This window comes from Eimeria necatrix, genomic scaffold (genome assembly GCF_000499385.1).
Source record: "Eimeria necatrix Houghton genomic scaffold, Enh_scaff224, whole genome shotgun sequence".
NCBI lineage: Eukaryota > Apicomplexa > Conoidasida > Eucoccidiorida > Eimeriidae > Eimeria > Eimeria necatrix.
In genome coordinates, this window is record NW_013652837.1 from 24,716 (window position 1) to 48,806 (window position 24,091).

A 24,091-nucleotide genomic window follows, 5' to 3' on the forward strand; every position below is an offset into this window, starting at 1 on the left:
AGCGACACATGTTTATTTCCAGGCAATACGAACACTTAAGTAGCTTGCAGTACTCCCCAGCAGTGCAGGTTGCCCAGGATAGCAGTACGGCCAGTGCTGAAAGCCTCTTCCTAGGGGAGTTAACCCTTTATTCCTTCACAGACACATAGAGGAACGTACCACTGATTCGCCAATATCCGATGACTCATACAGCTTCTGTGGAACGAACCCCTGTCGCAAGCCTTCGCCGAGATGATCTACGCCGTAGATCAGGCGCGCTTCTCCTTAGAAAGCCTGCACCTCTTGCCTCCCGCTTTTCTCGTGTATCTCATCGTGCATGCAGTCTTACACATGTATAGAAAGACACTGCTTAGCATCTCCGTTTCAGGCCAATCTTCATGGCGCTCTATTTGAATACATGCTTTCGCCGCGTCTCCAGCAAAGGTCCACACCACTGAAGATCTACGCAGGCCTACCTCGCAAAACTCATAGATTATTCATGCGCCTGGGAAGCCGATAGAAACGAAGGAGAAGGCCCAGATGGTGCCAGGGAAGGCCACGCTGGGCAGTGTTCAGGGGCTGCTTTCCCAAACTTCAGGACTTGCATGGCAGTTGTCACATGATGCAGATTGTAATGGAATGCAATCTGGTTACTGTATTTCGCATTGAATCTCTTGAGATGCAGGGAGCCCGCCTGTAGGACAAAGATCCCACTAATGTGCATGAGTTAAGAGCTGCACAGAAGCCTTAGAGAGCCGCAGCGCGCCGAGATGAGGCTGCAATATTTGGCGCCACACAGAACTCGAGAACTTAAATTTGTAGTTTAAGTTTAAAGGCTTCTGGGCGCACAGAGAATAATGTTTTGGACTACATTTTACGGGTAGGCCACAGAAAGCAGCCCTCACGACTGCTAATTGCTGCCAAACTCAAAGTCACAAGAGAGGGTTCAGCAGCAAAGCCACAGCTTTCCAGGCTAGCGCAGCATGCTGCAGCGCCTGGCTCCCTTTGGTGTCCTTCTAAGGCACTGCAGGCCATAGGCCATACTTGAAGATTTTAGCTTTATGCAGTAGCAGAGTCCTGCAGGCTGGTGTTCCCCCTTAATAGTAAAGCAACGCAGAGGCCCCCTATCTGGCCGCTAAATAGACAAGGCCTGCAGCGTTGCAGAGCGCTATAGCCATCAGATCCTGCAGCAGCAAGCTGTCTGCAGCGGGCCTGCAGCAAATGGCTCAAAGGCAGCGCACTGCACACAACATGAGGCCCCTGGGACCTCTAAAGTTGCCAGTAAACCTTAGAGGTCCCAGGGGCCTCATGTTGTGTGGGGAAGCAGCTGCAGCAAACCCGCCCGTGTGCTGCACGTAATCTGAAGCCTCTGGCCTTCCTCGCAGCAGCGCGCAGCAAAAGGTGCAGCAGCAGCAGGCTCTTGATGCCAGAAGGCTCAGCGCTCCCCCCCGCCGAGCGCAGCGGCCCTGCAGTGTGCCGAGCCCCTCTTCCCATCCCTTGCAGCGTCTCGCAACTCTTTCGCTTCTGCTGCAGCTCGGGGCCCCCGAGGGGGGCCCTGGGACTGCAGCAGCAGCGGGCTTCTGCTGGGCATTTGGCCGCTTCCGGGGGAAGGCCGCGGGCGCGGCTCGGAGGGCAAGAGGCCCATTGAGGACAGACAGAGATCTAAGCAGGGGTGTTGTGTCCATAAGTCCCGAAGTAAACAAAGGCAGCAGAGATTGGAGAGAAGGAAGCGATATCCTCGCTCCCTGCTTCCCAGTTGCTGCGGCTCTGTCGCTCTCTGTCTTTCTCGGAGCTGACACACCGCTGAAGAATCGTTTGGGCGGAGTTTCAAAGGGTCAATTAACACCCTTTTGAGGGTTAAGAGCGCTGAAGCCGCCTTTTTCTCGGTAGAAGATGGAGGGAGACTGTCTACATCCGTCCTTGTAGGGTCTGGCGCAGCAGCAGCAGCAACGACGACGGGGGCCGCCCAGCGGCAGCCAGCAGCAGCATGTTTCGGCTCTGTTTTTTTTCCATTGCTGCTTATATTTAGAACGTTTGCCTTCATGGGGCCGCGCCAGAACTTCCCCACCCCAGAGGAGCCATCCCTGCCTCGTTTCTGTGGGGTCCTCCCGCGGCAGGGGTAGACACCTTGGGCGTCTGCCTTCACCGGTTTCCCCCCCAAAGGTCCCTTTAAACTTCATTTTCTTTCATTTCGCCTCAACTGCGTTGCTGCCTCAGCCGCCGGCCCCGCGCCACCTCCACCTCAGACACGTTGCGCGCCGGCGGCGCTCGCCTCCGGCCGCCACCTTCGCCGGATTCTCGTCTTCTTTTGCATTTCTTTCATTTAGGGGGATGAGCAAATCTGAACAGACTCCTAGAGGCCCCAAAATGAAGCCTACGGCTGGCGGGGGCCCCCCTGCTGCGCCGCCCGCAGCAGTAGCGGCCTCCCAGCCGCCGCCGCCCGCAGCTGCTCCGCAGCCCGCAGCGCCTGCTGCTGCGGCTGCTGCTGCTGGGCGGCCGCACAGCGCTGCTGCTGCTGCGGCGGCGGCAGCCCCGGCAGCAGCGACTGGTGCGCGGAGCTCGGCAGTGCCGCGCCCGTCCGTAGGCGCAGCGGCAGCAGCAGCAGCAGCTGCTGCTGCTGCAGCGGCCTCCGCCGCCGCGGGCGCCCGCGCCCACGCAGCAGCGCAGGGCTCCCGACGTGGCAGCACGGGGGGCCCCTGCCCCGGCATGGTGCAGGTGGGGGACCTGCCAATTCACAAACACCGAGACAAGATCTTGGAACACATTAACAACAACTTCATAACTTGCATTCAGGGGGAAACTGGCTGCGGCAAAAGCACGCAGGTCCCCAAGTTCCTGCTGGACCAAGATGCAGAGATTCAGAAGGCCCTCGCGGCCCTGAAGGCGGGCGGCAAGGCCCCCCCCTCCAGCAGCAGCAGCAGCAGCAGCAGCAGCAGCAGCGGGATCCCGCTGCCGCCGCTGAAGGACTACCGGCCGCTGAAGTGCATCGTCACGCAGCCGCGAAGACTTGCATGCATTTCTTTGGCGCAGCGCGTGGCCAGAGAGCTGGGGGAAGACACGGGGGGAGTTGTGGGCTACAGAATTTCTGGGGAGAGCAAGACCAGCCGCCGCACCAAGATCTTCTTCATGACCACTGGTTACTTGCTGCAGATCCTCATCAACGCGCAGCCGGCCCTCTCCCACATCCTCACGGAGGAGGAGCTCAACTTGGAGGCCGCGGGCAAGCTGGCGGTGCTGAAGCAGCGCGCAGCAGCAGCAGCAGGGGGGTCTGCCGCTGCTGCTGGCGCCGGCAGGGAGCTGCTGCAGGAGGAGGAGCCCCCGGAGGAGGGGGGGCCCCCCGGGGCCCCCGGGGGGCCCCCGGGGGCCCCCGGCAGCAGCGAAAGCTACCTGGATAGCGTGACGCATGTGATTTTGGACGAAGTGCACGAAAGAGATGTGGATGCAGATTTGCTGTCGCTGGTGCTGAAGCTGCAGCTGCGCAGCCGCGTGGGCCGGCTGAAGGTGGTGGTGATGAGTGCCACGATGGAAGGCAATTTGTTCTTCGATTATTTCTCAGACATTCATCTCCGAAGAGTTCCGGGGGAGGGCGCGGGCCGCCAGCTGCGGCCTGAGGCCGGCGGCCGCAGCAGGGGCGCCGGCGAGCCCGCAGCAGCAGCGGCAGCAGCAGGGGCCGCCGCAGCAGCAGCAGCAGCGGGGGAGGGGGGCGCGAGGGGGGAAGCAGCAGCCAGCGAGCTCGAGAGGGAAAGGGAAACGCAAAGACACTTTCCAGATAAGATCTTCGTGGGGGCCCGCAGATTTCCCGTACAAACTCTTTATATAGACGACTTGCTGGGGGCCCCGCAGCAGCAGCCGGCGCTGCGGCCCATCGCAGTCGAAGAGCTTTCGGGGCAGGGGCTCCTCATAGAAGGCAGGGACGAGGAGGCCCCCCAGCCAGAGGCCCAGCAGCAGCAGCAGCAGCAGCAGCAGCAGGAGGCACAGGGGGGGAAGCACACTGAGCAGGACGCAGGCGCTGCCAGCAGCAGCGGCGAGGGCGCAGACGGTGCGGACGCAGCGACAGATAACCAGCAGCAGCAGCAACAGCAGCAGCAGCAGCAGAGAGGTGACCCTGACATATTCAGTGCCCTGCTCGCCCGGAAGGACGTGGTCGCCTCAAAGATGTTCAGCTATTCCAGCCGCAACGCCCTGTCAGAGGTGAGCAGCAGCACCAGCAGCTGCTGCTGCAGCCTTAGGCAGCTAAGAAAAGATCGAATTTGCTGCTCTTTAGGAGGCCTGTGGACTCTACAGACACATTTGTGCAGCTGCAGCGATTCTTGCGAGCTTTCACCCGTGCCGTTGTTTCTGCAGCGACGGTCCTGCCCGCTTCGTACTGGGCGCTGCTGCTGTTGCTGCTGCTGTTGCTGCTGCTGCTGATGCTGCTGCTGCTGCTTCCGCTGTTGTGGCTGTGGCCCGCAGGCAATGCGCACTTTCGACACCAAGGCCTTGTCGACGGAGTCAGGCGTGCAGCCCGATATTCAAAAAGGCAAGTGGTTTTTCTTGGGCAGGCTCTATCTAGATGTAGACTAGCTGCCAGCTAGCTGCCAAGCCAGCCAGCTAGCAGCTAGCTGCCAGCTAGCTGGCAGCTAGCTAGCAACTAGCTAGCAACTAGTTAGCAACTAGTTAGCAACTAGGTAGCAACTAGCTAGCAACTAGGCACCTACTAGCTACCAGCTACCCAGGAGCTAGCTAATGCAGCACCTGGGCATTATGCAGCTGAATTTCAAACAAGCGAAGCAGCTAGCCAGCTCACCAATCAACGCAGCTGCAGCTTAGCTCCGGAGTTGAGTTGGCCTTCTGCTAGCGTTGCCAGTTGGCTGGCTAGCTACCTAGTTACCAAGGTTATTGGTTAGCTAGCTGGCTGGCTAGCTTTGTAGATAGCTAGGTGGCTAGCTAGCTAGGCAGCTAGACAGCCAGGTAGGCTGTTAGCTCCGTAGGTAGCTAGCTGGATACGCAGCGAACTCTGTAGCTAGCTAGCTCTGCAGTTAGCTAGCCCTTTGGTTGGGTAGCTCTGTAGGTAGCTGGCTCTATGGCTGCTCGCTAGCTCTGCAGGTGGCTAGCTGGGTAGGTAGCTAGCTCGCGGGTTAGCTAGCCCTGCGGCTAGCTAGCCAGCTGTGGACTTAGCTAGCTAGCTGGCTAGCTGCTGCGCGTTTTGTGGGGGCTGGCTGCAGGGCTAGACCGGGTATGCGTGGACTTAGTTTCAACTTTGGCCTACGGAGGCGAAACAGTCTTGGTCTTTTTGCCGGGTATTGCGGAGATTTCGACGCTTTTCGAGGCCCTGGCGTCCCTCGAGAGGGGCCCCCTGGGGGCCCCTGTTCGTGGGGGGGGCCCTGCTGCGTCCGAGGGCGACCGCGCCTCCGGGGCCCCCGGGGGCCCCGGGGGCCCTGACGGTACCCCCAGCCCCGCTCAGCCGGCCTGCAAGCTGTTTGTGCTGCACTCGACTATAGGGCGGGAGGAACAGGCCGAAGTCTTCAGCGCGCCTCCAGCAAATGTTTGCCATGTGGTTTTGGCCAGCAACATTGCGGAAAGTTCTCTGACTTTGCCGAACTGCAGAGTCGTTATTGACTTTTGCCTCCGCAGGCAAATGATTTACGACCCGGTAACCCCCCCGAAGCACCAGCCCTAGCCCATAAACCCTAAACCCTAGCCCCCAAACCCTAGCCCCTAAACCCTAAATTCTAGGCGCTAATCTCAAAACCCTGAGGAGCGTGCCTGCTCGCACTTCAGCTAGCTGGGGCGTTTTCTGCTGTCTCCAGAATTTGCACGAAGAGCCGTGCAAGAATTTTAGAGGCTCTTTGCTCTCTGCCTTTAGTTCTTGCTGCTTGGTAGGGGGCTGGGGTTCCTTTTTGTCTAAATTTCGGTCACTTCTGGCTTATTTTGTCTCCGTTTTTCTCTTCTTTTCTCCTTTCATCTCATTTTACTTTGTTTAATGTCCTTTTCCCTTCTTTTGTCTCCTTTTTTCTTTTTTTCCTCTCGTTATCTCCCTTTTTCTGACTTTTTTGCCACTTCTGCAGCGCCGCCACGCCTCCGCACTGGTCAAGTCCTGGACTTCCCACGCTTCTTCGCAGCAGCGCAGCGGCCGCACAGGTGGGCAGCAGGTCGGGGGCCCCCGCAGCACTGGCCTTTTTCAGGAAGCTCATTCTGTACCTTTGGGGCCCCGGGGGCCCTCTTTGGCCCCGGGGCCCCCTTTGGGCATTTGCATGCATAAAGAACCTCTTGGGGCATATAGATGCACAGAGATATTATCATGGGTGCAATGAGCTGGGGTCCTGTGGGGGCCCCTGGGACCCTATGGGAGCCTCTGGGGCCCTAAGCGGATCCCTGAGGCCCTAAGGGGGCCCCTGTGGCGGTGCTGCCGCGCCTCATCCCTTTGCATGGAGCTTTTATGTATTTATATACATATATGTATGTATAGAAGTACACCATACGCATAATAACACATTTATGCATTTCAGTCTGCCACATGTATAAATGTGTTGAATATAATGCAGCCATCCATATATGGCATATTTTTGTATATAGCGAGGGCCCCTTTGGAGTGCCTTTCGGTGTGGGGGCCCCCTTTGATTCCCTTTTGCATTGAGGGATCCTTTTGAATCCCTTTTGCCTTGGGGGCCCCTTTTGAGTGCTTTTTGCTTTGGGGGCCCCTTGTGAGTACGTCTTGCTGCGGGGCCCCTCTAGAGTGCCTTCTTTATCGGGCTTCCGCTTGAATTCTTTTTGCTCGAGGGGCCCCCCTCTCCGATCGCTTTTTGCTTCGGGGCCTCTTCGGGGCCCCCTTTGATTCCCTTTTGTTTTGGCATCCCGTTGGCACTCCTTCAGGCCCCTTTCGCTTCGGGGTCCCTGTTGAGTGCTTTTTGCTTAGGGGCCCCCTTGAGTCCTTTTTGCTTAGGGGCCCCCTGACTGCCCTTTGGTTAGGGGCCCTCTTGAATACCCTTTGCTTGAGGGCCCCTTGAGTCCTTTTTGCTTAGGGGCCGCTTAAGTGCCCTTCGGCTAAGGGGCCCCCATGAGTCCTGTTGCTTAGGGGCCCCCTTGAGTGCCGTTTGCTTGGGGTGTTCCCCTTGGTGAGGGGCCCCTGATGGGTTTTGTGCGGGTGGAGTGCTGCGGGCGTGTAGGCCGGGTGTTTCCTGGGGTGTGCGTGCGTCTGGTGTCTTCGTCGTTTTACAACAAGTGTCTGCGCGTCTTTGACCTTCCCGAAATGCAAACTGCGCCTCTCGACAAACTCTACATAACTGTGGCCCACCTCACCAAGCGCCTCAACGCCATAGCCAAGGCAGCCCACGCCCTCTCCCCCACAGAAGCTCCCCCGCTCCAGCCCAGGGACAGGCCCAGCACTATACAGGGTGAGGGGCCCCTCCCCCTCCTGGGAGCCCCTCAGGCTCTCCGGGGACCCTCCGATGGACCCCTGGAGGCCCTCTGGGGGCCCCTGGAGGCCCTCGGGGGGCCCCTAGAGGCTCTTTGGTGGTTCCTGGAGGCTTTCTGGTGGACCCGGGAGACCCTCTGGGGCCTCCAAAGGCTCTTTGAGGGCCCCCGAGGGACTCCTGAGGCGTGGGAGACCTTTGGGGGCCCCTAGCTTTCAGAAGGGGCCTGCCGGGGCCTGCCTACGGGTAGTTCAGGCTAGCGCTAGGATGTTGCTGTGGCAGGGCCCCGCTGCTGTGTGCATGCAGCTTTGGGGACTGTGGGGTTTTTGTTGCTGCTGTTTGCTGCAGAAAGCATGCGAGCCGGCTCTTTGACCCCGGCTCAGCTACTGCTGCTCACTGTACAGCCGCCTCCCGTCTCGGCCCTCACTGCTGCACAGGCAAGCCGAGAAGCCCCTGCTGCTGCTGTTGCTGTAGCTGCTGCAGTAGCGGCTCGTACAGCAGCAGCAGACGACTTGTATCCCTTTAGGGAGCGTCCCGGCCCACAGCACTGGGCGTGTTGCCGTGGAGCGGGGCTTTTGCGAGGTTTGGGGTTTAGGGTTTAGGGTTTCGGGTTTAGGGTTGCGTGCAAAGGGTCTTCTGCTGCCTTCAGGCGGGTTTAAGGGAACAGGGCGCTCTGGACGCTAACGGGGAAATAACGCGTTTAGGCTATTTGATGATGCAGCTGCCTATAGACGTCCGGCTCTGCAAGTCAGTCTTTCTAAACTAATTCACTCTAATAAGCCAGACCTCTCGGGGCCTCCGGGGTCCCCGGGTCCCCAGGGGCCCCGTCCCAGGGACTTTGAGCCCCGGGCCCCCGCCGGGGCCCCATCCTAGGGCCTTTGGGCCCCGGTGCCCGACCGGCGCCCCCTCGGGGCCCCTCCTTGGGTCCTCTCCGGGGCCCCCGCGGGGCCCCCGGGGCACCGCGGGGCCCCCCTGGGGCCCTCTGGCGAGGAAGCTGTGGCATTAAAATAGGGTACAGGAGGCCCTTATGGAACAATTGGGGAGGTGCTTTGATGTGTGGGTGTTTGCAGGCTTGTGTTTTTGGGAATTGCTTTTGGATGCCCGCTGGACGCGGTGGTGTTGGCGAGTTGTTTGGCGAGTTCGGACTTGTTTGCTTTTCCAGCTTTGATGCTGCTGCAGCGGCATTCGAAGGTTTCTGCGGGCTTGGAGGCTGCGCTGCAGCTGCAGCACCAGCTGAAGTCCAGGGCCCTTTTCGACGGCGGCCACTTTTCCGAGCCGCTCATGCTGCGGTGAGTGCTGCTGCGGTTTTTGCTGCTGCACAAGCAGCAGCAGCAGGCGAGACGCGAGTGCGGCTCCTGCGCGGCTGGTGCGGTGTACGAACGCCGCGCCCCACAGCTCCCGGGTGTACGTACACTCCAGCGCGGCGCACTTCAGCGCCAACGACCTAGAGCCATTATCGTTGCTGCTCTCTTTTCTTTCACCGCGCTGCTGCAGCGCAGCAGCAAAGGCTGCGCCCCAGCGCGCGATTTCTGTGCTGCTGCTGCAGTTCAGCAGCGCCCGTGTCTGTTAGCAGCTCATCTATCTCCTTGTGTTTGTCTTTTTACTGCATCTTGTCCCTTTTCCATCTTCAAACGAGGCTTTTCGCCTTTGCTGCTGCTGCTGCAGCAACTGCTTCGTCGAGTTCCTACTGCACTTCGCCTCCTCCACTGCGGAGCTGCGCGCGCGGTTGGCGCGCCAGGCGGCATCTAGCCACTCTCGCCGTTTGGAAATGAACATGAAAGTAGGGCGCACCTCCAGCTACTATTGCTGCTGCTGCTGCTGTTGCTGCTGCTACTTCTGGTAGCCTTAGTGACTGTGGGGTAGGAGAAGTCCAGACGCAGCTGTGTCGCGCCGCTGTTGCAGCAGTTTGATTTGCTGCGGTGAGCACGTTGCTGCTACGGCTGTTGTTGCTGCTGCTGCTGCTGCTGTTGCGCGCAGGTGGAGTACAACAGGGCGGCCCGGGAGTTCGGGCGCATGCACGCAGTGCTGCCGAAGCGGCTCATCCAGACCACACTTCTTTGCTGCGACCTTTGCCAGCGGGTCTTGAAGCTGGTGGATGCCTGTAAGTGGTTGCAGCGGCGCGGGGGGTCCCCCTCTTGGGTGGCTGGGGGCCCCCAGGGGCCCCCAGCAAGGGCCATGCCCCCTGTGTGCATGTATCTTGTTGCTTGCTGCTTGCTGCTGCTGCCCGTTTGCTGAGCCTTTTTACATGCCATAGCCTGATTTAGAAGCGACGGGACTGCAGTCACGTCCTCAAATTTCCCCGCTGCTGCTGCTGCTGCTGTTGGTTGCAGCCTCCACAGCGTACAAGCGTCTCAGCTTCTTGCTGCAGCTGCTCCAAGACGGGAGGATTTTCCCTCCACATCTTCAGCAGCAGGCTGCAGGCAAGGCAGGGGGCCTGCAGCAGCAGTGGCAGTGGCGGCGGGGTGACCCGAAGCAACAGCAGCAGCAGCAGCAGCAGCAAGCGCAGCGCTTTGGGGGCGAGGCAACGGGCGAGCTGGAGACGGCAATATCGTACGACCCCCAAGCAGCAGCCGCAGCAGTGGAAAACCACTTCGTCTCAGACCCCATTCTTCTCAAGGCGCTGCTTGCTGCTTCTTTTTCTCCTTCCTTCATGGTTGGAAAAGTCAAGAAGTGCATCGACGGAGAGAAACTGGTCGACAAGGAGGACACGGAAGACGCAGACGAGGGATCCGTGGCCCTGTACAGCTGTAAGAGCTGCTGCTGCTGCTGCTGCTGTTGCTGCTCGCCTTGCTGTTGCTGCTGCTGCTGTTGATGGCGGCGCCGCCGGAGTCAGGGTCTAGCTGGCTGCGGCAGTGGCTTACAGGGGGGCTGCTGCTGCATGCATTCGCTCACATTGTTTGCGGCTTGCTGCTGTGTTCTGCTGTACCTTTTTTGGAGCCCCCACAGCACACTGCTGCTGTTCAGGCTGCTTGGGGATGCATGCACAGGCTCCTGCTGCTGCTGCTGCTGCTGCAGCGTATTTACCCGCTCGTAGCCAGTATGCACTCACTTGTGCTCGTGGGAGTGCCCGCTGCTGCTGCTGTTGCTGCTGGTGCTGCTGCAGGGTTGGCGGAGCGGGGAGTTGAACTGAGCCGGTGTTTGTTTTTCAACCGCGTGTTTGGCTTTGGGAAGATGAGCCAGATGCAGTCGGCGCTTTCTTTGGTGCTGCCCGGGGTGGACTTTTTGCTGATTTACGGAGACAGTCTGTCTCCGTATGTGGAGCTGTTTGCGTCTTCTGCTGCAGCAGCAGAAGACGCAGCAGTGCTGTCGCTGTCCCGCAGCAAGACCCCAGAGAGCCTGGGCTCCTGCGTGATTCTGTACTTGCCACCGACTTCCCGCAACGAGTGCTTCAACTATGACTCGAAGCTGGCAGCAGCAGCAGCAGCAGCTTACAAGAAGGAGCTGCGCTGCCCGCCGACTGCTGCTGCAGTGCTGGCGCAGCAGCAAAAGCGGAAGCAGCTGGACGAGCAGCTGGAGAAGCAGCTGATGGACGAAATGCAGAAAAACCCCGAAAAGGCCCTTTTGGATGATGGTGACTCCGTTTTGGAAAATCTGGGATGCGGGCCTGTCCACATTGCCAGCAGCAGCACTCTTTGCTGCCCCGAACTCAAAGAAGTTAACGAAAAAATTGCGCAGCAAGAGTTCATCAAAGGCCAGCACTTTCGCCCCTGCAAGCTCTTCGCCTCTCACCCTGCATGCGCCCAACTCATCAACCAGTTTGCATGCGGCCGCTGGAAGTTCTCTCTTTCAGTTCCTGCTGCTGCCAAACCTACTTCTCCGGAGAACAGGGAATCCTCAGAGGCTCCTGGCGAGTGAGCCCCCATACCACCTGCGGCTGCCGCTGCAGCGGCAGCAGCAGCAGTGCGCAGCAGTGTGCAGCAGTGTGCAGCAGCAGCAGCAGTGCACAGCAGCAGCAGCAGTGTGCAGGAGGAGCAGCAGCAGCGTGCAGATGCCGGGCGGCGTGGCCGAAAGGCACGGGCTCGCATGGGTCGTGGACTGTGTGCGGTTGCTGCAGGTCATCCGGCGGGGCAGCAGAAGGGCCTTTGGCCGCAGCAGCAGGAGCAGCAGCAGGAGCAGCAGCAGCAGCAGCAGCGCCGGCGGTGTGCCTGGAGGTGGTGCGCCCCGTGTCCCCCTTCGGGGTCACCTGGTACTTCGTGGCCCCGCAGGAAACCCCCAGCCCCCCCACATCCAGCGGAAAAGCTCCCAAAGTTGTTAAAGTCCAGGGCATTTTGAGTTACCGCAGCCCCATGGGGGTCCTTAGTGTTTGTCCAGAGCCCACGGAGACTGCTGCTGCTGGCCGCCGCGTCTTTCACCAGGTGCGGTGGGGGCCCGGGAGCGCAGCAGCAGCAGCAGCAGCGGCGGCAGCAGCGGCAGCAGCAGCAGCGGCAGCTTCAGGAGGGGCAGCAGCAGGAGGGGCAGCAGCAGGAGGGGCAGCAGCAGGAGGGGCAGGCAGCAGCAGGGGCAGCAGCGAAGGCAGCAGCAAAGGCAGCAGCAAAGGCAGCAGCAAAGGCAGCACGGGCCCTTTCGCGGGCCCCCAGGGCCCAAGGGAGCGCTGCAGCGGCTGCCTCTGTCTCCTCCGTAAAACGGCTCTTCTTGTCCCTGCCGGGCCCAGCTGCTGTCCCTTTGCGTCGCGTCTCTCTGCTGCTGCTGTCTCCTGCCTCTCTAGCTTGGCTTGGCCGCTGCTAGCTCGCCCTCGCTGCTGCTGCTGCTTCTGCTGCCGCGCAAGCTGGCGGACCTGGCTGCCGCTGCTGCTGCTGCTGCTGTTGTTCCGCGAGCCGGCGGACCTGGCTGCTGCTGCTGCTGCTGTTGCTGCGCGAGCCGGCGGACCTGGCTGCTGCTGCTGCTGCTGCTGAGAGGGGACGCTGGCTTGCGCTGGGGTGTGTGCTGCAGCCGTGGGAAGTCTACGCAGTGGCAGTGGCGCAGCAAAACAAAGACAGCATTTCGCAGGCCTGGGCTGAGGGGGTCACAGTGCTACCGCAGCGGGAAGCAGTTCTTCTCATGTTGGCTTTTTTGCCCGGCAGCGCCCACGTCGAAATCACAGTGAAAGCCTCTACAGACTCGCCCGTGGCCATCACCAAGTGAGGCACCTCGCAGCAGCAGCTGCAGCAGCAGCTGCAGCAGCAGCTGCAGAAGCGGCAGCGACAGACTCGACCAGCAGCAGCAGCAGTGCGAACAGCAGCAGCAGCAGCTTGCCGTTGGCTGGACCGATGCCGCTCCGCGCCAGCAACACTAAGGGCTGAGGGCTTTAGGGTTTAGGGTTTAGGGCTTAGGGTTTGTGGTGTTGTTTTGGAGCTCAGCATCGAGATGCTGGAGGGGATGAGTCTGTCTCAGAATGCGAATTCGCCGTCAGTGACAATAGGGGATTTGCTGCGGCTGAATGTGCTGCGGCACTTGATGTCGAAGGCGCTGCAAGGAGACGCAGAAGCAGCAGCAGCAGCACTGCAGCCAGTTTCTGCGCGCCCGGGCGCCAAGGGCCGCCAGCCCACAGAGGCCCTCTTAGTAGAAGATGGCCACGGCCAGCTCCAGGAGGCCCTTGCTGAAGTTCTGTCTCAGTGCAATTTCCCCGTCACCGCCTCTCAGGTCAACGAGCTTCTTCTCCGCGCAGGTCCCCAAACACTTCCACTGCCCCAACCACCGGCAACGCGCCCCTGGGGGGCCCCGGGGGGGCCCCCGGGGCCCCAGGCGTGTCCAGGGGGGCCCCGGGGGGCTCCCCGGGGCCCCAGGGCCATTCCAGGGGGCCTTCGCAACCCTCGGGGCCCCCGTGGGACCTCAGGGGCGCCCGCCCGTGGGCCCCCCGGAGCTCCGGGGCCCCCGTAGAGCCTCCTCCAGGGCCTGTTGGGCCTCCCTGGGGCCCCCGTCGTGCCACAGGGGCCCCCTTGCGCACCCCAGGGCCCCCCAAAGAGGCCTCGAGGGTCCCGAGGGGGCGGCCCCCGGGGCCTCCGACCTGGGCGCGTGAGGGTCCTGCCACAGTGCTGCAGTGCTGCAGTGCTTAGGGGTGAGTGCGGGTGTTGTGGGGTGGCGCAGGCGCTGTTGCGGACCCGCGAGTGCACTTGCTGTTTCACCGGGGGCTGCCGCTGCGGGGCGAAGCCTCGGGGCGAAAAGGCAGCAGCAAAAAGGGAGGAGACAGCATCTTTTCCTTCACTTTGTCTGCCTTTGGGCCCCCCAAGGCTGCTGACTCTGCCTGCCTGCCCCCCTTCAACATTGCGGCCATTGCCCAGCACTTCCACGGCCTTCTGCAGGTGCGTCGGCTGCTGCAGCAGGCTGCTGTAGCAGCCCAGAAGCCTTGAGCGGCGCTGCTGCTGCTGCTGCAGCGGCAGCGAACTCAATAGAAACTTAAGTGGACTAAGCGCTGAGATTATAGGTGCTTTTTTGCGCATGCAGTGGGTGCCCCTGGAAGCTCCCATTGTCCTTTGCGCGCCGAGTGTATAGACTGTTAGGCTGCTGCTGCAGCAGGGCTGCTGCTGCAGCGAGGCTGCTGCTGCAGCAGGGCTGCTGCTGCAGCGAGGCTGCTGCTGCAGCGCGCGCCCGCTGTAGACCCGCAGGAGCAGACTGCATCTTTTGCGTGGTGTGCACTGCAACGTGTTTGCAGGAATCCCAGCGACGAGCACCAGAGCCTCGCAGCAAAAAGCAGCAGCAGCAAAATCAGGCGTCTCGGCGTGGGGCAGCACACGGGGGCAAACAGAAGGGGAGAAATGCTAACGCGGGAGGCAGCAAGCGGGGGTCTCAGGCGAATGCACAGAGAGGGCAGGGGCAGTACCAGCAGCAGCAGCAGGCACAGGGAAGACAATCGCAGCAGCAGCAGCAGCAGAGGGCTTCGGGCCGCAGGAGAGGCAGGGGCGGTCAGTCCTTTGCTCAGTCGGCAGGAGACAACCGCCAGCAGCAGCAGCAGCAGCACACGCAGCAGCAGCAGCAGCAGCAGGGTCAGCCGCAACAGCAGCGGCATCAGCAGCAGCAGCAACAGCAGCAGCGCTTCCCCGCGGGCTTTGTTCAGTTTTCAGACCCGAAACGGGGGGGCCCTTCTGGCCACCGCGGGGCCCAAGATATGCAGCAAGCGGCACCCTTGCCTTTTAAGCAGCAACGTGGGGTCCCACCGCCGCCAGCTGGTAAGGAGGCACTCCTATGCGCACCGTGCAGCAGCAGCAGCAGCAGCAGCAGCAGCAGCAGCTGCAGCAGCAGGGGGAGCGAGAGGTTGTGTTGTGTGTCGTGCAGGCGCTGCTGTCAACAGCAGTGACCCATCGCTCGGCCAGCCCTTGGCGCCGCACCACAGAGCTTAGTAAGCACTTAGTGCTGCGCTGTGTAGTGCCCCTTTAGCAGCAGCAGCAGCAGCAGCAGCAGCAGCGGCTGCGCAGCGGCAGTCGTATAGCATCATTAGATCTTTGGTATATGAGTCTCTCAGGGGTTCTGTCTGCCATGTATGTCGATTCCCCCCTTCTTTTCTTGCTCTAAAATTAATAAACGGCAGCAAAGGGGCTGGTATGGAGCAAGCGCGGGCGGCGGGGCAGCAGAGCCCTTGGGCGCCGTACCGCTGCCGCTGCTGCCGCTGCTGCTGCTGCTGCCGCTGCTGCTGCTGTTGCTCCTGCAGTGCCATGTACTGCTGCATGCAGCCGACACGGCAATTAGTGGGTTTCTTCCGCCCCGCTGCTCCTGCAGCGCTGCTGCTGCCACTTGCTGCTGCGCGTGTCTTGCTGCTGCAGCCGTATGGACCCACTCCAGGCGCACGCTGCGGACGGCGGGCAGCACATGGGCGTTCCTGTTTACAGCCGGCAGCAGCAGCAGCAGCAGCACCACGCGTCGCCTTCTAGATACGGAGGAGTCACAGGTGCAGCTTGTGCAGCAGCTGGTGGTGCCCCAACTCTACTGCAGCAGCACCCGCAACAAGCTTATCTCCCTCCCTACAGGCAGCCGCAGCAGGTGCAGCAGCACCCCTACGCCCACAACCCTTACGGACTGCAGCAGCCCTTCTTGGATGCTTCTCGCCTTCCCCGGCAGCAGCACATGCCTCTTGCTGCTGTCGGGGGGACGGCGCCCCTGCAGCAGCTGCAGCAGCTGCAGCAGCTGCAGCAGCTGCATCTCGGCGCTGCTGGCGCGCCGCAGCAAGCACATGCACAGGCAGCAGGGTACAGGGCCCCGCATGCTGCAGCGCTGCTGCAGCAGCAGCTGCGAATCCCCCCAGTGCATGGGGGCAGCGCCGGAGGCCACCAGAATATGTTTGGGTCTTATGCGGGTAGATGAGACTTCGCCGTGGGTGGCCGTGGGCGAGCTTGCAATATGTTTGGTTTTGCTGCTAAGTCGTTTTCTGCTGCAGTTTCCATTCCTTCTTTCCTTTTCTTTTTTCGGTCTGAAGCCGCAGCCTGTCGTTTTATCTGCTGCTAGGGCAGCAGCGCAGCCTCAAGTTCACCAGAGGCTGCTGCGTTTGGCTTCAGCGGCCTCGTGCGCCTGCTGCTCTGCAGCAGCAGACCTCAGGTAGTTTTACCTTCCTAATGCAGCAACGGCTCTGTGCAGCGACGCGCGGTTCTTGATGCTGGCGTGCTGCTGCTGCTGCTGCTGCAGCAGCAGTTCGCGACACTGCAGCTGGGCACTATTAGCTCCAGCCCTCACTATGTAGTCTAGTGTCTGTCGATAGAAGCAGCAATAGAAAGCATAGTTGCAGCACAAAAGATTTGGGAGCCTTCAGTGGCACGTAGCAGAGGCAGGAGCGCGAGTTGCTGCTGCAGCCAGCAACTCGCCAGTTGATGCTGCAGCTAGCTGCATTAGCCTCAGGTTCAGTTCGAATTTGGCTGCCGTTTTAGCAGCAAATAGAGCGACAGGAGCAGCAGACCCCGCAGCAGACAACAGGCAGGCTAGGCAGCAGCTTGTGAACAACATAGGAGAAAATCCCGCAAACATAAAATTGCTGCAGCAGCTCATCTACTGCATGCAACCCTAGTATGTTCAGGTTGCCCTGGTGCATGCTAGCAGCAGCAGGGCTACGGTACCAGGCAGCAGCAGCATCGCTGCAGTTCAAGAGAGTCAGAGTGCTGCTGCAGATGAGGAGCGTTCCTACTGCCGTCGGGCTTTCAGTGTTGCGCTGCAGCTGCTGGTGGCTGCTCTGTCTGCTGCTGGTCGCTGTTGCAACTGCCGGCTGCCTTCTCTGCTGCTGCTCGGAGCTGCTGCTAGTCGCTACTCTGCTGCTACGCTGCTGCAGGGGTTGCCCCAGTTGCTGCAGGCCCTGCCGTTCTGGTTTCTGCTATGAGCCCTGAGCAGCACTGCAGCAACGAGCAGATTCGGCGGCCGCAGGGGTGCAGCAGGAGGCGAGGCAGCAGCAATGAAGACAAAAGGAGCACGCGAAAGAGACTCGAGCAGCAGCAGCTTCCCTAGAGAAGCTGCTGGTGCTGCTGGGCTGCCTCTAAATAAAATCTTCATGAAGAAAGGCTTTAGTGCTTTGGCTGGGCAACTAATTCGCCTTCCATCTCGAAAAAGAAATTGGAAAAATAAAATAAAAAGAGAAATAAAGATGAAATTGTCCGCTACCTGGGGTTTCTCCGTGGCCTCCAAGCAGCAACAGCAGCAAAACTAGAGAGGCAGCCGCTGCTGCTGCTGCTCCCACTATTTTGCACTGCAGCAGCAGCAACGGCTTCGGCGCACAGAAAGGTCTCTGCAGCCGCTGCTTCATGGCGTCTAAGGAAAGCTGTTTCAAAATTAATAGCTTCTGAGCTAGACAATGCCTCTCTTGGCTGGCTAGTCGCTAGCTAGCTAGCCAAGTTAGGCCATCCCACTGGGCTGGCTAGCGACAGCGAGCTGCCTAGCTCGCTGTGGCTAGCCAGGCAAATCCGTGGGCCGCATAAGTAGAAAGCTAGAAAAGGCCTTTTGAGACAGAATCGCAGCAGAAATTGTATCATTAGCTGGCCTTCTTTGGCGAACTGCCTTGCTGCTGTGGCTGCGCCGCCTGCGGCAGCTCTCGCTCTTGCTGTTGGGGACTGTTTTGCTGCTGCTGCTGCTGCTGCTGCTGCTGCTGTTGCTGTTCTTCTTTCTGCTGCATTTCCCTTTGCTGCTTGAGCTGCATTTCCTGCACAACTTGTTGGTCCGCCTCTCTCCAGGCTTTGGCCATTTCGAGGGCCTGACGGCTGTCATCTCTACAGAATAAAAAGAAACCCTGGAGCTCCGCCATGCCTGCAGCAGCAGCAGCAGCAGCAGCAGCGGCGCAGGAGAGTCAGCCCAACCCTCTGTGTGGCACATGACAGCAGCAACAGAGCAGCTAGCTCTCTGTGCTGCCTTCAGCGCTAAGAGGGAAAGAGAAAAAAGAAGGCCCGCCCGGAGAGCAGCAAACCAGCTTCACGCTGCAGCACCAAAGATTTTCGCAGAACAAGCCCTAGAAAAGCCCTGTGGCACTATTAACTATGGGCCAGCAGCCGCAGCAGAGGGGAACTTGTAGCAGCAGCAAAAATGGCGCTTACTAATTTGCAGGGGAGCTAACAAAGAAACAAATTCCTCTGCAGTCTCGGCCGTGGCATCCGGCAGAAAGCGGAAGAACTGCAAGCAAAGCAGCGCAGCAGCCTTCCGTGGCATTTCGCTCTACCTGCAGAGCCCTCTTGCCCGCTGCTGACTGCTGCTGCTGCTGCTGCTGCTGCTGCTGCTGCGCCTCAGGCCCCAGGCCAGAAGCAGCCTCACCTGGCGCCTGAGCTGGTCCGGCGTGGCGAAGCCCACGCGGACCTTCAGGTCGACGCGCCCGGGGCGGATGAGGGAGCTGGGCAGCCTGCAGCAGCAACAAGCAGCAGCAGCTAGCAGCAGCAGCTAGCAGCAGCAGCCAGCAGCAGCAGCTAATCGCACGACTCGGAGAGAGGCTAGGCACAGGAAGCGAGCCGAAGGAAACAAAAATTACAACAAAAAGACAGAAACAGGAAAAGAAAACAGACACAAACAGCAGAAAGCCGCATTTTAGGCGAAGACCCGAGAAAGTCGAAAATCCGGCTAAGACCCACAAGCCTTAAAGATTGCGGGGCAGCAAAGAGAGCCACACAGAAAGGCATATTAAAGGGAAAAGAAAACACAGCAATCTTCCCTTCAAAATAAACTTGGAAGAGTTTAAAATGCAAAAAGCACAGAGAAAAGGCGAAAAGAAACACAGAAGCAGCAAATCCGGAAGCAGCGCTGCAGCAGCCAGCAGCTGAGCAGCCGCAGAATTTGGGAAGACAGCAGCCACAGAGGCAGCAGCCAGAGGCAGCAGCAGCTCGCCGCAGCGCATGTGCGGGGCCCCACAGCAGCAACGGCAGCAGCAAAGCAAGGAGGCTGTGTCACCTTTCCGGATGGTTTGTAGTCAGGAATATGATGCGTTCTTCCGTTGCCACCACCTGGCGCCCCACACAGTAGCAGCAGCAGCAGCAGCTCTTAACAAACCTCCCTGTCGCAGCTGATAGATGCAAGACACGCCAGCAGCAGCAGAAGCAGCAGCAGCAGCAGCAACCGCGGCAGCAGCTGCGGCCCACGTACGCCGTCAAGCGCGTTTAGGAGTCCACTGAAGGTGATGCTTCTTGTGCCGAAAGGGTTTAGAGAGAGCTGCGTGAGGGAAGGCCGATCTGCTGCTGCTGCTGCAGCAGCCTTTCCGTCTGCTGCCTCGGAGCGACGAATGGCTCCGTCGATGTCCTCCAGCAGCAGCAGAGAGCGCGGGGGAACTGTCCTGCACACGGAGGCAGCAGAATTCTCAGCCCAGCAGCCCAGCTGTTTTCTGCGCTGCTGCTGCTGCTGCTGCTGCTGCAGCGCCTCTCCACCTGCCTGCAGCGAACCCTGCTGATCTCTGCAACTATTTGCTATCAAATGCCCGCGCCCCACAAGCAGCAGCAACACAGTTCCGTGCAGCTCGCAGCAGCAGACGGGGCGACAGGCGCACCGCTGCTGCTGCTGCGGCGTTGTCACTGCTGCCGCTGCAGCAGCGCCACAGCTCCAGCAGCAGCAGCAGCAGCAGCAGCAGCGACTGACGCAAGGAGGTACTGGAGCCTGTCGTCGGTCAAGTGGGGGTCCGCGACATTGAGGACACAAATGCTGTACTTCAACTCCCCAGCCAGGGCCAACACGAAACTGCTTTTGCCGCAGCCGGGGGGCCCGTGCAGCAAATAGCCCCGGCGGTAAGGAATGCCTCTTTGGAGGTACCACTGAGAAGAGGCCAGGAAGCGGCGCACGTCCGCCAAGATGCTCTCAGCCACGCCTTCTGCAGCAGCAGCAGCAGCAGCAGCAGCAGCAGCTGAGGAGAGGACAGGACGCCGCGCGCGTCTGCCGGGGTGCTTTCAGCCACGCCTTCTGCAGCAGCAGCAGCAACAGCGCAGCAGCAGCAGCACCACAAGCAGCGCCAGCAGCACGCGCTGCAGCCTGACGGCGAAACCCAGGAAGACCCGGCGAGGGGGCCCCCGAGAGATGGACGCCGCAGAAGACGGAAGGAAATAGCGGAAGCAGCAGCAGCAGCAGCAGAAGCAGCAGCAGAAGCAACGGAGCAGCAGCCATACTGAAGAGTCTTCACAACTTGCCTGCAAGCACCACAGACTCGAAGGGCCGCAGCTTTTTTGGCTCTCCGTACTTTCTCCACTCCTGGCCAGTGCTGCACCAAACCGCCGCAGCAAGACCAGCAGCAGCAGCAGCAGCAGCAGCAGCAGCATGAAGCCGCACCCTCAGGGAGCTTTAACCGCAGCAGTTTCAGGGGATGCACTGCGCAAGGCAGCAGCAGCAGCAACAGCAGCGCCTGCAGAGGCAGCAGGAGGCAAGGCAGAAGCGCTGCTTCGAGTCGCAGCAGCAAACACCGCAGAAGCAGCAGCAGCCAACTCACCTTCTGTAAATGATTGTGCGCCCCTCTTCCCGCTGCAGCGCTGCTTCTCTTGCTTCGTTTAGCTGCAGCCACAAACGCCAGGTGCGGTGCACATTCATTTGGGGTGTACGTACACCTCAAACAGCAGCCACGAAGAGCCATGGGCACGAGTCTAGCGAGCTATTTATCCAGCAAGCTCGCCCGCTAGCTGGCTAGCTGGCCCACTAGCTAGCTGGCCAGCTGGCTCGCTAGCTAGCTCGTTAGCTAGCTGCCTAGCTGGTTCACTAGCGAGCTGGCTCACTGGCTAGCTGGCTAGCTGGCCGACTAGCTAGCTGGCCCGCTAGCTAGAAGCAGCTGGCTACTTAGCTAGCTAGCTAGCTACCTAGCTAGCTGGCTCCTTAGCTAGCTGGCTCCCTAGCTAGCTGTCTGGCTAGCTAGCTGGCTTGCTAGCTAGCTGGGCGGCTGGCTAGCTAGCTGGCTAGCTAGCTGGCTAGCCACTCACGAGTTCGGTGATGCGGCCTCTGTAGAGGGAAAGCGTGGTGAGCGTCAGAGTCTCCCAGGGAGAGCCGGAGCTGAAGTCCACCACCTCTCCAGAGCGCTGCCGGTCTATCAGCAGCAGCGCCCCCTTGTACCGCAGCAAGTGCTGCCCTGGCCCCCGCACGCACCCGCAACGCTGCAGCTAGCTAGCTAGCTAGCTGGCTGGCTGGCTAGCTAGCTGGCTAGCTAGCTGGCTAGCTAGCTAGCGGGCTAGCCAGCGGGCTAGCTAGCCGGCTTGCCAGCTAGCTAGCTAGGTGCGCAGCTAGATTGGTAGCTAGCTAGGTATGTGGGTGGGTAGGTACGTGGGCAGCTAGCTAGCTAGCTAGCTAGGTGGCTAGCTGGTTGGCTTGCTAGGTAGGTAGTCAGCTAGCTGGTTACTTTGTAAGTCAGCTCGCTAGGCAGTTGGCTAGCTACCTAGGCAGCTAGATAGCCAGTTAGTTAGATGGCTAGCTGGCTAGCCTGCCATGTAGTTGGCTAGCTACCTACGGAGCTCGCCTGCTCGCTGGCTAGCTAGCTAGCAAGCAAGGCAGAGGTACTGGCAGCGCGGTAGCTAGCTCGTGGCTAGCCAGCTGGCCCGCGGGCAGCTAGCCAGCCATCGCTAAAACTAATCACTCAGGAAGGGTGTAGCTCGCACACTGAAAGGCCTAAAGCCAACAGCAGCAGCAGCAGCAGCAGCAGCAGCAGCAGCAGCAGCAGCATTTGTGAAGCACCTGGGCTCGGGACGAAGTTGAAAACGGCCTCGACGTTCCCCGCAGCGTCCTTGCCGTATGTTGTCTCCACTCCCAAGTGCAGCGAGCACTTCCCCCTGAACTCACACACATCTAGCTGCTGCTGCTGCTGCTGCTGCTGCCGTTGCTGCTGCTGCTGCTTTCGCTTGACTGCGCAGAGATGCCCCAGCTTCTTGTACGTTGCCCGGCCTGCAGGGGGAGGACTAAGTGCAGCAGGCGCAGCGATGCCAGCCGCAGCAAAAGCAGCAGCAGGACGCGCAGCAGCAGCAGGCGCAGCAGCAGCAGGCGCAGCAGCAGCAGACCCAGCAGCAGCAGCAGCAGCTTGCAAACTCGCGTACTTCGCAACAAGCCACTGCATGACCCAGGGGTAGGCAGGGTCTCTTATGGGGACCTCCAAAGAAGTCAGCAAACGGCGGCGGGCGAAGGCCTTGGCCGTGCGCACGGCCCCGCGGGTGAGGGAAGCAGCAGCACCTGCAGCAGCAGCAGCAGCAGCAGCAGCAGCAACAGCAGCAGCGGTCTCTCGTTATCCACAGACTGTGAGGCAAAAGCAGCGCGCGCGATTCAGCAACAGCGACGGCGACACCAGCAGCAGCGACGTCTGCAGGAGAATCTGCAGCTGCAGCAACAGCAGCAGCTACAACTGCAGCAGCAGCAGCAGCATCTGCGGCAGCAGCAGCAGCAGCGGGCCGACCCAGGCCTGCAAGGCCAAAGCCAGCGCAGAAGTAAGGGTTGTCGCTCAGAAAGTCCGGCAGCATCCGCCGCAGGAAAGAGGGCAAAGCGGAGGCCCTGGGGGCCTCTGCTGCTGCTGCTGGCGTGCTGCAGCAGCTCGCAGCTGTGCTGCAGTCCGCCTGTTGCTGCTCCATGGCTGCGCGGCAGCAGCAAATCTGGAAAATGCAACTAAGACAGAAACAGGGGACTCTAAGTCTGCAATTAGGAGAAAGAGCAGCTTCACAGAGCCACAGCGACCTCTAGAGTCCGGCAGCAGCAGCTGCAGCAGCAGCAGCTGCAGTTGTTGCTGCAGCAGGAACTGCTGCAGTAACTCCAGAAGAGCTGCAGCTCAAGCTGCTGCTGCTGCTGCGCCCGCTGCTGCTCTGCAGTCTCTGCTGTGTGCTTCTGCAGCAGAAGCCTGGATGCCCCCCTGGGGCCCACAGGGCCTCGCGGCCGACGGCGCCGGCCTCTGCGCAGCTGGGGAGTTCTGCACGAAGTATCGTGCAGTGTTAATATATAAATAAAGACATTTTAGTTAAATTTAAAAAAGAAAAGGAGCAGATAAAGGAGCAGCCGCAGGCAGCAGCCTGAGGCCCTCAGCGAGCAGCTGAGGCAGTGGGGGCCCCAGGGGGCCCCGGGGGCCCCGCGAGCTGGGTTCTGCAGCAAAAAAAGCCGCTGTTGAGGCCCCTAAAGAAAATTCTCGAATATTTATGGATTAAAGAAGTAAAAAGACACAAAAAATAAAAAGGAGAGAGTTACTGCGGGCCGGGAAATCGGCCTTGGCCAAAAACAGAAAGTATTTCTGAATTTCACATTGTCGAGCTGCGCCGCCTGGTGCGGGCCGCGGCGGTGTACGTACACCGGAAAAAAGAAGAAACTTATGCACTTTCTCAAAAAGACTTCTCCACTTTATCGAGAAAACTGCATTTGCTCGAGAGCCACTGCCCCACAGAAGAGTGGCCGCGAGCTGGAGGAAAAAGTGAAAAAAAATAAAGTGTGACAGAGGAGGAGCAGATGAGCTTCGTGCGCACTGCTCAGGTGTCTGTACAGCTGCTGCGCGCCAAAACCAGGTTTCCGTACAGCTGCTGCCAAAGCGAATTGCCAAAACTGTTTTGTTGAAGAGCGAAAAACTCCTGAGCTCGCTGCTGCAGCGAAGCCCACAGAAAACGGGCGGGAGAGAACTAATCCCGCCATTAATAATTAAGATTTCGCAAGCCAGCAGCTCGTTGACCAGTGGGCTGCTGCATGCGCGAAAGAACTGCAGCTGCTAATGTGGCGTTCAAATCGCAGCGGGAACCAGCTGCTGCTGCTGCTGCTGCTGCTGCTGCTGCTGCTGCTGCTGACTGTTGCGCCAGCGCTTGGCTGGGGCAGCAACTCAAGGCTAGTCAGGCAAAGTAACGCGCCAGTGCGGTCCCCCGTGGTTGAGGTGAAGCAGCTGCTGCAGCAGCTGCAGGAGCAGCTGTTGCACTGCAGCAGCAGCAGCAGCAGCAGGAGCTGTAAGGCGCTGGCGGCGGGCGCGTTGGGTGCGGAGGCCACGGCGAGGGATCAGCAGCAGCGGGCCCCGCAGCAGCAGCAGCTGGAGGCCCAGCAGCAGCAGCAGCGAGGCAACTACTAGCTCAAAAAACAAGGTGTGGGGTTTGCTGCAGCACTAGCTGCTGGGGGCGCAGGAGGCCCCGGGGGGCCCCCGCGAAGCACTTGCAAAGTTAAACAGATCATTCAAGCTTTCTTTTTGGTGAATGCGCCGAATGGCGTCGGCCAACAATATCGAAATCGAAAGGATTTTTATCTTCTTGCAACTCGTCACCATTGGACGCGCCTGCCAAACCACAAACCCCAAACCCTAACCCCCTAAAACCCTAAAACCCCAACCCCCCAAACCTCCCCCCAAACCCCCAAACCTCCCCTAAACCCCCAAACCTCCCCCCTAAACCCCCAAGCCT

General features: G+C 60.1%; 3 protein-coding genes across 3 annotated transcripts; 1 reads left to right on the forward strand and 2 right to left on the reverse strand.

The window, feature by feature from the left end:
* Positions 1-2,346: 2,346 nt before the first annotated feature.
* ENH_00030790 (DEAH-box RNA/DNA helicase, putative) lies at positions 2,347-15,641 on the forward strand (the record flags this gene model as incomplete). The annotated part of the gene is made up of 19 exons (XM_013580137.1): positions 2,347-4,078; positions 5,184-5,611; positions 6,027-6,099; positions 7,125-7,352; positions 7,719-7,884; positions 8,001-8,117; positions 8,441-8,659; positions 9,036-9,150; positions 9,348-9,471; positions 9,701-10,117; positions 10,474-11,221; positions 11,425-11,524; positions 11,682-11,987; positions 12,300-12,487; positions 12,680-13,014; positions 13,434-13,648; positions 13,999-14,512; positions 14,619-14,682; positions 15,104-15,641. The coding sequence occupies 19 exons, from the start codon at positions 2,347-2,349 to the stop codon at positions 15,639-15,641; spliced, it is 6,627 nt and encodes a 2,208-aa protein (XP_013435591.1).
* A 1,645-nt stretch (positions 15,642-17,286) lies between these two features.
* ENH_00030800 (Bcs1 protein, putative) lies at positions 17,287-22,306 on the reverse strand (the record flags this gene model as incomplete). Its single annotated transcript, XM_013580138.1, has 11 exons — positions 17,287-17,558; positions 17,843-17,918; positions 18,057-18,141; positions 18,684-18,736; positions 18,876-19,062; positions 19,362-19,590; positions 20,043-20,115; positions 20,681-20,826; positions 21,426-21,646; positions 21,782-21,914; positions 22,135-22,306. The coding sequence occupies 11 exons, from the start codon at positions 22,304-22,306 to the stop codon at positions 17,287-17,289; spliced, it is 1,647 nt and encodes a 548-aa protein (XP_013435592.1).
* Positions 22,307-23,799: 1,493 nt separating this feature from the next.
* ENH_00030810 (hypothetical protein) lies at positions 23,800-23,958 on the reverse strand (the record flags this gene model as incomplete). The annotated part of the gene is made up of 1 exon (XM_013580139.1): positions 23,800-23,958. The coding sequence occupies one exon, from the start codon at positions 23,956-23,958 to the stop codon at positions 23,800-23,802; it is 159 nt and encodes a 52-aa protein (XP_013435593.1).
* Between the last annotated feature and the right edge of the window lie 133 nt (positions 23,959-24,091).